This window comes from Pteropus medius, unplaced genomic scaffold, assembly GCF_902729225.1.
Source record: "Pteropus medius unplaced genomic scaffold, Ma_sr-lr_union100, whole genome shotgun sequence".
NCBI lineage: Eukaryota > Metazoa > Chordata > Mammalia > Chiroptera > Pteropodidae > Pteropus > Pteropus medius.
Window position 1 is genome coordinate 8,706,381 of NW_024350926.1, and position 17,593 is coordinate 8,723,973.

At 45.4% G+C, this 17,593-nt stretch overlaps 1 protein-coding gene and 1 long non-coding RNA gene across 4 annotated transcripts; one reads left to right on the forward strand and one right to left on the reverse strand.

Annotated features, from left to right (window-relative positions):
- Window positions 1–350: 350 nt before the first annotated feature.
- Window positions 351–17,200, reverse strand: PEX2 (peroxisomal biogenesis factor 2). 3 transcript variants are annotated; one of them, XM_039841912.1, is made up of 3 exons: window positions 17,047–17,200; window positions 4,968–5,089; window positions 351–3,401 (listed from the first exon to the last, which is right to left on the reverse strand). In XM_039841912.1, exon 3 carries the CDS (start codon window positions 3,384–3,386, stop codon window positions 2,472–2,474), a length of 915 nt encoding a protein of 304 aa, XP_039697846.1. In that variant the 5' UTR covers window positions 3,387–3,401; window positions 4,968–5,089; window positions 17,047–17,200; the 3' UTR covers window positions 351–2,471. The 3 variants fall into 3 exon arrangements, with proteins under 3 accessions (XP_039697846.1, XP_039697844.1, XP_039697845.1); XM_039841910.1 differs by lacking the exon at window positions 17,047–17,200 and adding an exon at window positions 16,723–17,040 and having other exon boundaries at window positions 351–3,403; XM_039841911.1 differs by lacking the exon at window positions 17,047–17,200 and adding an exon at window positions 16,519–16,713 and having other exon boundaries at window positions 351–3,403.
- LOC120585521 (uncharacterized) lies at window positions 14,439–17,195 on the forward strand. The gene is made up of 2 exons (XR_005648375.1): window positions 14,439–14,587; window positions 16,088–17,195. It is a non-coding gene; the product is annotated as an uncharacterized LOC120585521 (long non-coding RNA).
- Window positions 17,201–17,593: the final 393 nt, after the last annotated feature.

Consider the following 17,593-nt stretch of genomic DNA (forward strand, 5'->3'; position numbering starts at 1 on the left):
GTGGTTAAAAAAATGTATCTGCTATATGGAGTCAGACTTAATATGTAATTTGAACTGTATGAAATAATTCAGACTTTTTCAATAATTGTGGTTGGCCATAAAGGCAGGCTTTATTTATTGTAATGCAAAAATAGGTGCTCTCTGGTTTTTAGCATCTTACAGCTCCCAAATTCATATACCTGAGATTTGTTTACTAACTATGCAGATGTTTTCTCTGAATTGAATTGAAACAAAATCGGCCACAAGATTTTAAAGAGACAAATAACTTGTTTTGGTGTAATTAAAAAGTATGATATGCTCGTTGTAGAAAATTTGAGAAATATAGAAAAGTATAAAGAAAAAAATCAAAGTTGAATTACCCAGAAACATTTTATTAAATATGAACACATGCCTGTTTATCTCATAGTTCAGATCATATAGTATGTAATATACTACTTCTTTTAAATATTCTATTGCGCACTTTTGCATTAAAATTATTCACATATATTTTTGCATAACATTATTTTCCATGGCATTTATATAACATTCTTGAGTCAATTAAATAGCTGTCCTACTTTGTTTATTCCCCTATTGTTGAAACATATCTTTATTACAGACAGTGCCATATTGAACACTTCGGTAATTCCATATCCAAATTCTTACCATCTCCTTGAGATAAGTTCTTAAGGTCCATAGATACAAACATTTCCACACCCATCTGCTTTTAAAATCAGCTTAACTAAGTACATTTATGTTTTATTGCCTTTGGGGATTTCGGCAAAGGAAGGAGGTGACCCCGTTGAAGACACGTTAGCCTCCTGCTACTGAGAAGGAAAGTGACCCACGTGCTGGGTTCTGGACTGCATTTCCTGCCTCGGGCAGGACCTGGTTCCACCTCGTTGGACTTGTTTTCATTGCCAAGATGACAGCTCCAGGCGGGACTCCATGAAGGCCGTTGTGCAAAATGGTGCTCACTTGGTTTTTGTAGATGACATTTTAAAACCATAAGCTTTTTCTCAAAAATTTTAGGAGAAAATAAGAGACAGCCTAGAAACCTGAAGGCATATTGTGTTGTTTCATGATTTATGTGCTCTTTGAAGGAAAAAAACAGCAGACATACAAGCGAAATACTTGCCGGCTCGCCGTGGTGAATATGCACACTACGCATTCGGTTTCTCTGCAGCGGGCCGTCGAGAGCCAGTTCTACAGACAATACAGTTGATCTGTGTGCCTAAAAAGTACGTCTGGAAGTGCTCTGTTGCTGAAAATACCTTTTCGTAATACAGTAACACTTCACTTACGAGTGCTGTTAAGAAAAATAGCTTTTTGTTAAAAGCAAATGTCCCAAATGAACCAGTTTTTGTCCTTAATTGCCGACTCATTTTGAAGGCTTCCTTGAATATATTAATGTCCCCGCCTTCTTAACCAAATGATACAGACTGATGATCTGAAATCACTTTTTAAACCACAATTACTGTTCTGTTAGTCTTCAGAGCCTGGTGTCCCTACTCTAAATGTCACCAGATTATAGTTTTCCTTTTTTAGTTCTTTTTAGTTGATACCAGGTTTTATTATTTCTTATTACTGTAAACACACCTGCTTAACCTAGTTTTCTGCCTCTCTCTTACCTGTTACTTTTAACTGGCTGGTGACAGTTCACCGGAACTCTATTCCAAGTGAAGCGGCCTGTCAACGGGGACTGGAGGGGCCAGCTCGCGAGTAGAGCTTTGCTGGCGTGTCGCCTGCCAACTATTCTCATGAGCAAGGAAAACCAAAAAAGAGAAACTATACAGAAAAACAATGGGGAGAGAGCACTAAAGGTGACACGCGTGAAGACAGCCACCCAGCTTCTCCTCCGGGGATGACCCTGCCGCCCAGCCGTGGGGAGGGGGCATCTGGACTCCGCCGAATTCTGGGCAAGAAGCTCGGACTCCAGGGGGCAGAAGGCTGGCAGGACACATGTCATCAGCTTCCGGTGACATCGTTCTGCCTGAGAACGGAGCCCACAGAGCCCGTCACGAACTGGCTCCAGAGAAAAGCTCAGAATTACAACCAGGCCACCGGATCGTAAGGTTTAAAATGACAGATCTCATCACTGTGAGACTATGATGCTGTAACACCATCTCCGAGAATAAATGCACACTCATCCCAGAGTCTCCAAAATCGTTTACTTTTAGTCTAACCTTTTTCTACGAAGGAGCAAAATGAGGGAACATTCTTAGTAGTCACCTGACAAAACTGTCCATTATTCTTGACATTAAAGGATAATGAATTAAATTAAATTAAAGAATAATGGATGCAATAATTAAGAAAAATACAGAATATATTTAGACTCACGTGGATCCCGGTGATGGGGATTTAGTCACGCCTGGCAAGGCACAGAGGACAGAGGAGCACAGGCACTCAGAGACACCCAAACGGTGTACTCAGGATGACTATTATTAAGAATTTCAACATAATACAGTTTTCCTCAGAAGAAACAATTTTACTTTCTAAACAGCATTCACTTCGGACATCTCGATGCCCGATTTCAGCGCCTGCACGCCGTGTGCCTCTGTGCCACACGCAGGACATGTAAAAGACATGTCGAATAAGAAGCTGCTCTTCACGCAGTAATAGCAGAAGACGTGCTCACACCCTACGGTGTGGGGCATGGTGGGCCACTCCCCACACAGGGAGCACTGCTTGCCTCTGGCGGCTACTGTGCTGTCGCTGTTAGGGGCACCACGAAGAGGGCTACACCACGAAGATAACCTGGCTTTCAACTTCTGGATATTGATGAGTGGTAAGAGGAAAATGAGAAACTCGGCGAAACCATGCCAGAGAAGTTCCCTGTTCATATACTCGAAGCCAACTTCACGCGCGCTCTGGGGCTTGCAGAATACTGAACGGATGCCTAGGAGACGCTCTGTCAAAGTTGCAAACTTGCCCCTTTGAAGGAAAATCAAGAAATTCATCAACCCGCCTAATTTCAAAAGTCCAACCATAAAATTCACACACTGTTTGGCTTTTCCGAACGACGCTAAGTGACGGTTCCGAAGTAAGTCATAGCATCGCTCCTCCAGCCACCTCCCCCCGATGGTGCAGACGGCGTACCAGACCTTCTGATTCGCGCTCGGTGGCTGATACCTCGGGTTCGAGGAGAAATCGTTTTTGTACCGAATATTCAAAACGGACTGGCCCACAGTGGCATTTTTAGAGTAAATGGTGAATCTCCACAAGAAAAGCCACAATAACGCTTTCACCTCTGGTTCGAAGCGCGCGAACAGCCCGGGCTTAAATCCGTGGAAGCACTGAGTGAACTGGGCCCAAACCAGCTGCTCCAGGGCCTTGTTGAGTTCAAGTGCATCCAGCTGATTTATTCTCAGCACCCTGTGCGTGGTCTTACTCTCCTCTCCGGAAGCCATGCCTTCTCCCAAGGTCTCTAGGGGAAAGGACAATCAGCAAACGTCAGACAGCGGCGATCTTGTGCCACCTCCTCAACCTACCCCTGGAAAATGGTGACGCACAGTGACACGGCACAACCAGAAGAGGGGCCTTTCAGAAGTGTCGACACGGCACAGTAAACGGTCACTTCTTACTGGGAACTTCTTTCTTTTCTCTTCTCTCCCTCCCTCCTTCCTCCTTCCTTCCTCCCCGCCTCCCTCCCTCCCTTTCTTTCTTCTTGGCCCTCCTCATCAAAGGAGTAACAGGTTTTGGCAAGTTGCATCCTACAGTCACAGATGCACCGCCACGTAATCCTCCTCAGACAGATGCCGTAGCAGGGAGACAATGAAACTCCGAAGCTGACAATTCTGAGGCTGAAGAGCCACGTGAACAACAGAGAAAAATGCATGAGCTGAATACATACAATAAACCTCATGGCACAAGCAGCGGGCGGGGCGTCAAGACCTCGGCTTCATTTCTGGTACTTCTACCGACCCAAAGTTATATTTTTCACCTAGTCTCTGACTCTCCTCTGTATTTATAAAGGATGGTAGGAGAAACACATAATGAATGACAAGTGTTTATTATTCTATCAGCGACTGCAGAAATACTAGCGCGAGGCACCATGAACGCAGAAATGTCTTTATTAATAAAAAGGTATACCTCATACACTTTCCAAGAAAACCATGACGTAAAAACGTATCCTAAGATCATTTCACAAATACACTAAGGAAAAAAAGTGGTGCTACAGGGACAAAAATCTTTTGAAATAAAATGGAAAAAGTTGGTTGTTAGCTAAGTATGACCGGCCGATTCAAAACACATTTATGAAATGCCTATATGGGCGAGCCAGTATGACGAGAACACGCAGTGGCCTCTGCTGTCATGGAGGGTACAGACCAGTTAGACGTTTCACCGTTTATTAATGAGCTGGAAGATGCAAACTACACTGAGATCTATTTACATTGTTTCTAAAATGGGCCCTCAATGTGCGGAACTCGATCGTGACCTCTAAGCCTTCGAACCTGAACTTGATCGTGACCTCCAGGCCTTTGAACCTGAACTCCATCGTGACCGCTAGGCCTTCGAATCTAAACTTGATCGTGACCTCCAGGCCTTCGAAAGGCCCGAGGCATGACAGAAAGAAAAGCTAGCCGCAGCGGCAGGGGCCCGCTGGCGCTCACGGCCACCGCCGGCTCTGCGGTCTCGCACGAGCCATCTCACCTGACCTCTGCCGCGGTTCCTTCGCTTCTAAAGCGAGGACTGGAGACAACATGACCTTCGAGTCCTTTCAAATTCTATTCCTTTATGATTTATACTAAAAAGATGTTAAATGCAATCCGTTAGAAGGCAAAAGGACCGGAAAGTGTATCCTAAAATAAAGCTGTCCTTCTTGAAACTGGAATATCTATGACAATCAGAGCTTTTCAAGAGGGGAGATTTAAAATCACCCATGGCGCCTAGATGACTTAGTGGCAGCAGACTACATGGATAACAAGTTCCAGTACAGGAAACAAGAATGACTACTGAATAGCAGGCCGAGCGCCCTCAGTGCTTCTCACCGTGCGTGCGGCGCCTTCTGGGCCGGTGTCCCCTTCCTCCCCTGCCTGCAGCTCCCTCAAGACATCACGGCCCACAGCAGGTGGTCCTGGCTCCAGGTCCCTCGCCTCACACCAGCCAGGAGCTGCAGGGGAGAAAGAAGGGCGTCAGGACAGAGTTCTCCTTCCTCTCTCCACAAAGCTAATTAATCCCCAGGGTCCGTGCTTGGTCGAAAATATTTCTCTAAGCCATTCACACCCCCGTGCCCCGCAAGCCTCTCCCTGAACCCCTCGCTCTCTGTCTTCCCCAGATCCCATCCTACCTTTGCGCCCTCCCCACGATGCAGCCTTCCGAAAACACGGGCCTCTCCAGACCTCCCCGCAGCTCGCTTTCCTGCCCGATGCTCTGACCTCTAGGCATAAGTGCCCTTCTCTGGTATAGTAGTGGCATTTTACTGCCCGCTCCCTTCGCCTGGAAAAGTATGTTCCCATTCTTTAACTGAAAGACGCATGCTAGGTGTTTAAGTACTGATTGAGGCATCGTTTCCTCCTCTCTAAATGTAAGTTAGCAGTCTCTTCTGGCTGATCTCTTAGTACTCTGTTCTTCCTCCTTCTACGCCTTTACATACTGTGGTAAATTATTTCGATGTATTATGTACGGTACATAAACTACTTTTTAATTGTCTATTTCCTTCGCTAGACGATAAGCCCTGTTGCAAACACTGAGACTCGTCACAGTTGAATCTTAGCAACCAGCACGGCGCCTGGCACACAGAATGCATCCTACAAACACTAGGTGAATGGGTCAGTGAAGAGAAAAGTGTCTCGGGTGGGCGAAGGATACAAAATAGAAATTCCCATGCATTGAAACTATTCCAAAGGACCAGACTGTGGATTATTACTTATTTCAACATCGGTTTGTTGGGCATCTGCTACTGACCAGTTAATGTGCCAGAGCCAGCGATATAGAAAGGTAGACCACACAGTCTCAACCCATTTGGAACAATATTGTAGTGGGGTGACGGTTGGGGTGAGAATATGCTATATAAAATAACAAACGGGCAATTACGGGGAGATGTGACCGGCGATACGCAAGGGGAAATTCATGCCCAGTGCTCTCAGCCGGAGCTTAGGTCAGGGACAGCGTCACGGAGAGGCAGTCTCAGCAGCCACCCGTGGGGTCGGCAGTGTCATCAGGCTGGTGAAGAAAGGGCAGAATGCTATTCCGGGCAGAGGCAAGAGCAGGTGCAAGGACAAAAGATAAGGCTGGAAAAGAAAGCAGGAGACCGACCGACCCCTTAGGCCCTGGGCGCCACGTGAAGAAGGCTGCACTTCACCGAGATGCAACACGGAGCCGCTGAGTAGTTGTAAGCAAAGAATTAATCAAATTTTCATTTTACGCAGCTTGCTCTGGCCATGCTAAGAACTGACGGAGTGGATTTGAGGCTTCGAGATCGGTGACATGGAGACCAAGTAAGGTGATTGTTAAAGGAGTGTTAAATGATCTAGTGAGAAACTGACGGTCTACGTTGGAAAGGCATCAGCGGAGATGGAGAGAAATAGGGGCCTCTGGATGCCATGATGTGGTAGAACGGACCTGATTTCGTGAGATTTAAGCCAAGAATAACTGGCATCAGTAATTGAGTGGATGACAATCCAGTTCTCTGAAATAGGAAATGCTGAGATGTGGGTTTGAAGGGAAAGATAATATATACACGTAGTTTTGGAGATTCGAGGTATGAGCCGGCTAAGTGGACAGTTCGGCGGGCAGTTATGTGGATATGGGACAGAAAATCTGAGGGGGTGTTGAGCATCTCATGGGACTAATCTATCTCAAATCAAGTTAAACGTTAAGCTCAGGAAGGCAGTGATCGGAACAAGATCAATGGATCTTGCCCACTTACAACGCGTTTAATTTTCTTTCCAATGACATAATCTCACATTCGTAGTTTTCCTCTCGGAATTTTGTGTTTCCTATTTCAGCTACCGCGGCGCCTCACGGCCATGTTCACTGACACTGCACACCCGGGCTCTCCACTATCTTGTGCTGTGGTCCTCAACACTGCAGTCCCGTGGTCCCCGTCCTTCCAGTTGAGTGGTTTTCGAATCTGAACGTAGGCCCAGAACTGGGGCCAAGAAGCTGCAGTTCTAAGAAGTTCTCTGGTCATGTTGAGAATGACTGGGCTAGTTCATTTCAAAGCAAAATTGGTAAGTTTTTGGCCTATCACCCAACCAGCTCAAAGCTGCATGCCAGCCCTCCTCCCTATGTCTGGTTAGTTCTCGTCCCTGCATCGAGAGGCTATTCGAGCCTCGCGTGGACTCAGGCCTCCCCCTTCCTTCTGTTAAGTGGTCCTTGTGAGACCAGGGACCATTCACGGAATCCACGAACTCTGTGCGCATCAGTACATCCCAGCCCTGCGAGGTGCTTGCGACACAGATAAAAACTTGTCCTGGTTCTCACTTAAGGACCCCGGCCAAGGGCTGCAAGGGAGAAAGGCGGGTAAATGGACAACTGGAGCAATGCCAGAGGTAGATGGCGCCACGGGGTCTCGGAGCCAATTCCCAGAATTCCAAAACTGTCCCGTAGGGCAAACATTTCAAAGTTCGTGCAAAAACATTATCGATGAGTAAGATTTCCCCACTTTCCTGCAGTTCACAAATTTTCTCTAATTAACCTATAACATTTATATAATTAAGAGAAAAAAACCTAAAACGTTATTTTAAAAATCTCGTAAGCGAACCCAAATCTACAAAATTATTTCCCCTGACATCCTAAATCAGCTCTTCCTCACCTCATGATTACCCCTGGGATAAAGCACAAACTTCTCAGGTACAATCGTAGGCCAACTGTCTCCATCTCTGCGACCATCTCACCTGTCACTCCCCAGAGAGCCTTAAATTCCAGAGCACCCTTCGGTCCTGCCCGTCTTCTCTCACACCCCTAAAACACTTATCTCTCCCACCACCGACTCCCACCACGCTCGACTATCTATCTGCCCTTCCCATTCCAACTGTCAGCATTCTGCACCGAACCTTCAGAACCATCCCCAGCTCCCACCATCACCACTTTTAACTCTGACGGCAAGTGTCTGTGCCACCCGCTTGAGCCCTCAACCATCTGTACTGTGATTTCAGTCACGTTGGTACATCTTTCCCTAACTTGACCATGAACTAGTTAAGGGAAGAGCCTCATCTTATACTTACTTCTCAAAGCACCTGCCACCTACAAAGTGACTTTGATACCTAGTTTAGTTTTTGTCACGCAACACTCCAGTTATTCATGGCATGCGAGAATATGGTATTTGTAAGCCTTCTACTGGAATAGTGTCCACACATCTGCTTCTTGCCCAGTATTAATATTCTGTGGTCAGCAAGATGAGGGACGATCGGTCAAAGCTCTTGAAAAGCCCCGACCGCACTGGACACGGATATTAAGTCCAACATGACAGTTCCCTCTCTTCACACCCCCACGCTGAGCTGGATGGATGGCTATCTATTTTCGCTTGAGTCTCAGCCGGGGTATTTGGCTTGCGTTGGAGGCCAGTTGCACCAATTTACGTGTCTTTAACTAGTAGAGTCGCAGTCAGTTTCAGATTGCGGCTGATGATTATCTTATCGTCTTACAGAATTTACTACAATGACGGGCGCATAACCGAACACTGAAAGCATCTACATGAACCTCACTCACATTTGGTGAAAAACTCCTCAGAGGGAGTGGTTTCTTGGAGAAACCGTGTATTTCAAATCCCCCGTTTCTGGAGAAATCATACTTAAGAACACTGAGTAAAGACAGGAATTCTTGACAGCTGCCAGAAGAGAAGGCTTAACACACTCTCCGCCCAGCCCAACACTCACCAATCCCTGTTCTCAGAGAATTCCTTCTCATCCCTGTCACAGCTCGACATGTCTTCTTCCCTCCTCTGCCTGGGCCCTGCCTCGGTGTAGATTAAGAACAGCTGGGCCCGATCCCCCCACGTGGGACCTTGACTGTTACTACGCCGCTCTTCGCCCGTCCTCTTCCAGATGAATAATCTGGTTCCCTACTTTTTGTTTTAGGTTTTACTTTCCAACATTTTACGGTTTTTTTTTTTTTTTTGGTGACTTTTAGTTGCAAACAGCAGACACTGTCCATTACACGCGGCAGTTCGTTGGAGAGGGCCTGGCCTCCTGGGCTCTACGTGCCTACTCAGGCGACTGCACTAAGAGTGGAAAAAGTGGATCTAAAACCAAGCAGGCCCGGGCTCAGGTTCTAGCCCTGACATTTACTTGCTGTGTGACCTGAGAGAAAGTCATTAGCCTCAGACTCTTCAAAAGCTGGAAAAAACAGCTCCTTCACAAAGCTGCTGAGATTAAACCAGGTAATGTCAGGAAACGGGTTGGAAACTGGAACGTGTATCATCATGATATCATTTCTGCTGCGGCTAGAGACGGGCGTACGCAGAAAAAGACTTCGGGTTGATTTTGGCAAATCTGCTTTCAAAAGACTGAAGTCTTCGTTATGACTCACGCTAACGCTCGGACCAAGCTGTGGCAAACCACGCTTTTCTCCGGGAGGTACCGGCCCCACCATGGAAGTGTAACCGCGGCAGTCGGACAGCGACCGGGCGCTGGCGGGAAGGGGCGCAGGCCGGCTCGGGACTCGGTGCACTCAGCTCGCATCTGCGGAGCCGGGCCCTGAGCGAAGGGGTTGGGTCCCACGAGGGCCGGTTCCCATGGTTATTAAACTCCATCGACATGGCTGTGCTTGCCGCCTGGGAGCAAAGAAATCTCAGGATGCGCACCGACAACAGCTGACTCTGAACAGGGTGCCGTGGGGACAGTCCCAGACGAGCACCCGACTGATAGGGCTTCATCGCCAACTCCTGACGTCCGGTTCCTCCTCCTCCCCGCCCCGCTTTCTGGTACCCTAGGTAGTTATTCTAGAATACCGGCCTTAGAGAAGGGCAGCGCCCAGGAGAGTAGAAGAAACTGATGAAATCAAAATAACTGTGAAATCAGCTAATCCGATTATGGAACCTCTTCCCTCCATTGGTGTAATAGTATTTGCCCCTAAGGTGTGGATCACAGGAAAATGCCATGAATGCCTTTAAATCGCATCAAGTTCCTCTAGATATAAGGTAAGCAGTTTGTGTTTTAGTGAATTCTAATTCTCTGACAAACGGCTACTCGACTGAACCAAAATTTACTGAGCACCTACCAAATGCCAGGCATTCTCCTAGGTACCAGGCGCTCGATCCAAATACTTAACACAGTTAACTTACTTTTATTCAAGCATTTTTAAAGAAATAAGATGCCACTGTAATCAGGACTAGCCATTGATCTCTGAGCAAAGAATGGATGTTGAAATGTGAAAGCACTGTGAAGGATCACCGACTCCCCAGGGAAGGACAAACCCGGTGTTATGGCCAGTGGAGGGGATGTGCCAGCCCCAGGAGCGTGCGAGCCACGGGCGGCCAGGCCTACCTGCGACACGAGGGGACGGGTCCTCGCGAGCTGTGTGTCTGGTTGTTTAATCCCCATTGATGTGCCTGCGCTTGGCATGTGGACGTGAAGAAACAAGCCATCCGCAGTGGCCAGAGCTGCCTGGCTTGGCAGGAGAGACTAGCCCAAGAGTCGGCCACCGTAAAGAGACCCCTTTTTAATGGCACTGATTCTGTAGGCATGAGTCATCACTGAGGACAGGAGACGTAACAGGGGATCAATTTTAGACAGTGAATCTGATGCCGGAAGCAAAGGAAGCCTGCAGTTCAGGGAGACCGATCACCAGACCTCTGCATCAATTCACGGGACTGAGCTAAGGTGCGAATAACCTTCTGAAAAAGTCCAAGTAACGTAACTTCCTACACTAAGAACTACGAACATCAAAAAGCAGATTATGGTGACATTGGTTTCGAATGAAAACCCCCCAACTCAAGTCTTTTGTAAACCAGCAGTCTACTGATCTGGCATCCTGGTCACCCTCCATGCTCAAGCACCGGTCAGTCTAGCTCTGCGTGACTTTCAAGAATTTACCTTAAGCTTTAACAATCCTCAAAGTATCGGTTCCTGTAGGTTAGTATCTACTTCCATGAAAGTTGGCTCAAATTTGAATACTTAATACAAGTCAATCTTTATTAGAAAAGTTGCGATTGTTCTGAGCAGAAACAAACACCAGTGGATTTAATTCAGTTTGGTTTTTCCAGGATGCCAGAAACAGGTAACGCTTTTTCCTATGTTGCCAGGAAACCTCATTCTTTTAATACACAAGCCTACCACCTTCTCCCTTCCCGCTTCCTAAACTATACTAAGTTAAGATTCTAAAAGGCTAACACAGGAAAAACATTTCTATCAAGCAAAGAGATTTATAAAACAATAATTAATTAAAAGTATAATTGACACTAGGTAATATTAGTGATTAGTGAAGGATGGAATATGTGAAAACGATGCTTAAGGCAAAATTGAGACCAGATAAAAAGTATAGCAACTACTAGGGTTAGTGTGATTAACTTGTCACATAAATATGTTTAAGACAAAATGATCTAGCACTAAAAACTATTAAGAAGGTCTCCCGCTGACATTTTATCACTACACATGTCACACTGCTTTTCTTTCACAGAAAAGAAAAAAAACCACAGAAATTCGTTTTCTAAGAGCAGCGATATATAATAACCTTATCCCTTAAATAACTCATGCTTTCCTTTTATGCTTTTCATTCCCCAAAATAATACTCTGTCATCTATATCACATTCTGAAACCAAAACTAATGACTCTACCTCACTAAAGACAGAAGACTTTTTCAGGATGTATTTCGGGGCTTTTATTGAGTATAGCACAAATTATGAATGAATATATTTTATTTAAAAACCTGTTATTGACAGAAATCTATCAATAATAATGTAGGTATTGTCAAGGGCCTGCCGATATTAATGTAATTATGATTAAAGGGATAACATGGATTTTTAGCTATAATACCAAGTAACATCTCCTACACAGCTGCTGTCGATACACACGTTAGTATTGACCTGCTCCGGGACTCTCGGTACTAGATGTATTACCATCAGGCATATGTGTCAATGCGTGCTGCCCGCAAAAGTCCTACTTTTAAATTTACAGCCCTGTAAACCTCATCAGCAGGAACATGTGATTCCCAAGGAATCTCTAAGGCCTCCAACTCATCTACGCACCCCTACCAGGCTACAGATCCACAATAATCAACTAATGTTCACTATGATAATTTGCTGCCTCACTATCTGAAGGGTTCTAGTAATTGAAATGGACAAGACCGTATATTCTTTCTTCTTTAGGTTTAAAAAAAATTTAAACTAACATTTTACGTCATGCGGTTATGTGAGTAAAGTTCTTAAACCTGGGATCTTAAGCTTTGAACCTGTACCCTACTATTTCCTTTGTGTAGTCAGATAGATTTACTGTCCATTGTATTGAAATCAATACTAATAAATGGGACATGCATCAAAGAGGGATTTAACAGGACACCGGTTCCCAGAACACATCTCAAACATGAGCGAAAGGAAAAAAGCTATGGCTGGACCCATTAGAACTCGGCGATCTCTGGCACTGTGAACTGGCCTAGAAATCAACGACAGGAAGCTCAAATCCGTCTGCCACAGGCTTGCTAAGTGACTTGTCACTACTGTTTTGCTGCTCTTTCATCGAATATAAACAAAGTTGCAGTAGTTTATAGATATCTGATGTTAGATATTTCAATTGTGCTCATCTGGCTATAGACAAGACGTGGAATTTTTAAAATTACGGGCATTAGACCTCTGAATTAGTCTTATATGCAATCCTCATCAAAATCCAAAGAGGATTTTTCTGTTGGGGGTGGTAGTGGGTATACAACAAAATGTTTCTAAATTACATCTGAAGGATAAACTTTAAAATATCATAAATTTCTCAAAAAGATGAACAATAATAAGTAACTTGGCCTAGCAGAGGGGATGTGTTTTTTCTTTATTTGAAGAAAAGAGGGAACTCAACTCAAATACTACAATCTTCAAGAAGATGATCAGTCTTAACACAACTGAGCACCTTACATAACTCATTTACGGTATATTTATCCGAGTATCTAAAACTAACAAATACTTTTTTAAACCTTAAAACAGAATCTCCAATACCTTGGCCTACCTTCACAAATACATTTTGAAGAGGAAAGCATGGCACTCATGATCTTTTCTTTCGGAAAGCTGATACTCTGAGTCTTTATCAGAGAAAACGTTGTGAAAATAAAGAACAGATGTTTGAATGGATTTGGGGGGAAAGAGCGTTAAACTGGTTCTGACCAGTTCTACATTCTAGCCCATGTTCAACAGGCTGTGTGACCCTGGACAAGTCATTTTACAAGTCTTCTCAGTAGTTAAAAAAAAAAAGCAACTGTAAAAAAGCCTATCTCTCTAGAATCTTTATAAAAATTGTTTTAGGAAACTTGGGAAGAGGAAAAATAAAACAGCCATTTCCAATGGCAGAAACGGTAATGTTGAACCTGAGTTTGGAAAAGGCTAAAGAAAGTAGAGAAATGAGAACATAACATGTCACACCGACACAATCCTCATGGGAAAAAAAGGCGTGAGGATTTCATCATGGAAGACAATCCCCACCAGCTTGTCACTTTACCGCTGCGGTCAGCGTATACCACAAACTTACCAGTTACCGAGCGTTAATAAGTTAATATTAAATGGTTTAATCCTTACATATGATGAAAGAGGTTCTTCTATCATTTGTTTTAAAACAAGGAAACTGAGGCACAGAGAGATAAGCTGACCAGTGTAAAACCACAGAGCTAGAAGTGGCAGAGCTATGCCCTGACCCAGTGTCTTAAACTGACACGGTGGTACAAAGGCAAACGTGAACACTGCAGGATGGTACCACAGGACACGCAGATGGGGCTGTTTTAAGGGGCTAAATACTAAGAGATGAAGAAGAGAGGCGTGAACTACAGCAAAAATTCCAATTCAAGGATGAACAAACGAGCCACATGACACAGGAAGCAACTAGATCTTCCATACTCTCTGAATTTCTAGAAAGGCTTTAGGATCTAATTGCCTCAGAAGAGAATTCTAAATGATTTGGAAACTGCAGGCATGCGCATTTAACTGCACATTTTATGGCACTCAGGGAATGTGGAAATATCCACAAAGGGACGGAGGTGTTAGCAATAGAAGAGGAGGACGTACCATACGATACCCATTACGTGTGAGGCACGGTGTGTTTTCTTTACAGTCTTTATCCCACTTAATTCTCATAGCATAGTAATTATCATCGTGTCCATTTCAAGAAGACAGAAGTTAAGGCTTGAGAAGATGAACTCACCTGTTTAAGGTCAAGCTGGAAATAAGCAAATATCTGGTAAGCACTAGAGAAGCTGTGGGACGTGCCAAGGAAAGTTAGTAGTATGGCTACATGGTAAGCCTGGCTCAAATTCAATGCCGCAGAGCTCAAAGCACAATGTTTTCCCTCAAGACCAGACAGCCAGTCCCTCTCAGGACCGTAGAGGGGGAAAGAAATGAAAGGAATGTGGTCAAGTCGCCCGCGTTGCCTGGGAGGCATGTCCTGCATGTCCCTTCTCCCTGCCTGTACGTTATGTCGTCGGAGAACCATTCAAAGAAGACTGTCAAATCGGCACAAAGAAATGGGTAAAAAAATGAGGCGTGAGTATTCGTTTAACTCATGGACACGTGCTATACGCAAGGGAGAGGCCAGGCCAAGTCGTCGACCTAGCCCTGGAAAGGGAACGGTTATGTATGGGAAAACATTTCGGGTTTTATGTTTTAACAGTAAAAAGAAAGAAAAGACATCATGGTAGACATTTTATCTCACCTTGGTGACCGGCAGGTAAGAAGGGGGTGCTCTGCTAAAAATATATTAAATAGAATCAAAAGCAATATAGAAAAGGGCATTTTGGTTGTGCAGGCGGGCAAGGCTGGGAAGAAGCTGAGTGACAGCCCACGACGGGCAGGGCTGAGGTGCCAACCACCCCCCTCCTCCCTCCGGGCCTCGCGTGGCGTTTGCGGCACGGGGCTTACAGACTAGGGCAAGAGGAAGACGTTAGGGCCTTCCTCCCGAGGTTGCTGCCACACGCTCAAGGAACTGGAGAGGAACACGGGATGTTGAGACTGCTGTCATCTCACAGGAAAGGAGGTAAAGGGGACATCCGATTTGCTTCGAGGTTGCCCGACCCAATCGAGGGAGGAAAAAAAGAGGAGCAAGTGACTCAGAACAGAACTTTTCTCCAGGAACAGGGGTTGTCCGCGTGGCATAAATGTTCCCTGAGCACAGTGGAGTGCAACAGGGAGAGAGACTTTAAAATTATTTGACGCTGTGAGGGACGCATGGGACTGGGGCTCAGAACTTTACTAGCAATGCGACACTGGGCGAGACTGCCAGCATCTTCAAGGGTCAGCGGCCAAATGTGTCAAATGGAAGGGACCTGCCATCCCTACTGCAACAACTACTATGAGCTTCAAAAATAAGTAAAAAGTTACGGCTAAAATAAAAGGGTAGTGGGGAAAAAAAAAGAAAAAAAAAGAAAATTATGATTCTGCTCATAATGAAAGAATTAAATTTGAAATCTGCATCTATTTAACAAATGAGATTGAATATAGATGTGTTTCTGGCTTTTAGTAATGAATTAGCTGTGAATATATATATATCTTTTATTATTAGAAAAACTAATAAATGCACATCGAATAAAAATGAATCATTATCCTAAGAAACAATTTTAACGTTAAAAGGAAACACAGGTCGTCTAGTCTAAGATGTGAATTTAATTTTCCTAACTGGAACCCTGTTTTTCAGGCAGAACGCCTGAAATAGCTGCTCTTATAAAAAATACTGCTGAGGGGGTGCTTACTTTGTCTCTCCCGAGCATAGGTCCAGGACGTTTCTACAGTTCTTCTAAAGCACAGTTTTAAAACCACAGGTTGGGTGCTACCCTTAATTTCTAAAAATGAAGAAAATAAGACCAAGACGTGTCGCTGGTCAGAGGAAAACCAGGAGGTCTACAACTCAATTTTCTTGACTTCGTGTAGCATCCTCTCTACTAAGTCCTGTTACTTCTATTTTCACCCCTGCTTTTAAGAAAAAAGAATGTGGGGTTCTCTTCGACTTTGTAAGTAATTCTACGCTCTCTTCTTTCAAATCTCGTCTAGGTCAAGATCATTCAACTCCAAACTCTTTGGATACAAGTAATTGATAATATGAATAAGATCGGAGAGCATAGAAAGTTTGTTACGCTCAGGTTTAACTGAAGGTTAACGTGTTAGGGGAAGGTGTTTAGACTACGAGCTGTGGTGTGGACAGAGCCTCCGTCTCTCTGTAATTGCTTGAAATCGTTAAGATTAAACATTTTCAAGGGGCATCGTGGAATACTAACACGTTAGATGTGAACGAACGTTCAACAACTTGTTCTCATTCTGTGAAAAGCCCTTTCATTCGCAAAATGTATTTTTGGAAAACGGAACCTCAAAAAATAATGTAAACAAACAATAACTTTTAACTTAAGGCCCCAGAAGAAAAAGGCTCATGATTCTCAAACATTCTCGTATTCATCAGAAATCCACGTTACATATGACACACTCACTGCGAGCAATGTTATAAGGAAATTCTCGGTAGGACTTCTTTCACAAGAAAATTAAAACGACTTTCAAGTTCATAGGCTTTCAAAAGCGTTGAGAACTTCAGCACGGTTTTTCTTTTTTGTAACAAATATAATACTTTATAGGAGCCATCTGCTATTAAGTTTGGACCCTTCATAATTAAGTTGTTCATAATAGGTAAATCTCACCATCGCCAAGTGCGAGGAAAAGATTTAGAAGTTTTGTCTCTATAAAGTCACTTCGTGAAATGCCAAGAGCTCAAGTCCGGCTGTTTTTTAAAAAAATTTTCTTTCTAATGGTGCGATGCTGAGACTATTTTGGGGAGTTCAAGTTTGCTTCATTGCCTCTCCCCAAATCACACTTGGATCTGCCTTTTCCAGGAAGACAGGAAGCCCGTCCCCAGGGACGCTCCAGCAAAGGGCGACAGTTACACGGTCGTGACGCAGTCCACGCCCTCCCAGCTGTCAGCAAGCCCTCGGCTTCGCACCGCGGCTCCCTGGGCGGACACTGACCTTAGGAGCCCGCGAAGCGCCCCCGCTCCACGTAACTTTCTCTGAAACATTCTCTGGGAAGCGCGACCTTTCCTAGCAGAAGCCGGGGCCGCCCGAGCTTCCGGAACCGCGGGCTTCCGGAGCGACGCAGGACCCGGAAGTGTCAGGGGAGAAAAAAAAAAACAACCTAAACCAACGAGAACTGCGCTTTCGCGCGAGGCGGAAGGCGGGGAAGGCCCAGGAGCAGCGAAAGCGGACGAGCTGAAGGGCCGAAGGGCCGAGGAGCCGAAGGGCCGAAGAGCCGAAGGGCCGAAGAGCCGAAGGGCCGACGAAGACAGCGCGCGCGCTGATTGGCCCGCTGGCCGCTCGGAGGAAGGCCGCGTCTGATTGGCAGGAGAGTCGCGACCCCGTCAGCCCCGGGTCGGGGACCGCGCGTTCAGAGGGCCCGGGATCGAGGGGCGGCGGGGAGGCCGGGGCTCTCCGGGGGCAGGGCTTTCCCTGTCGTCAGAGGCGGCGGCGGCGGCGCGCCGGGACAAGCGCCACGGGGTGGCGGCGGGGCGCCTCTGCA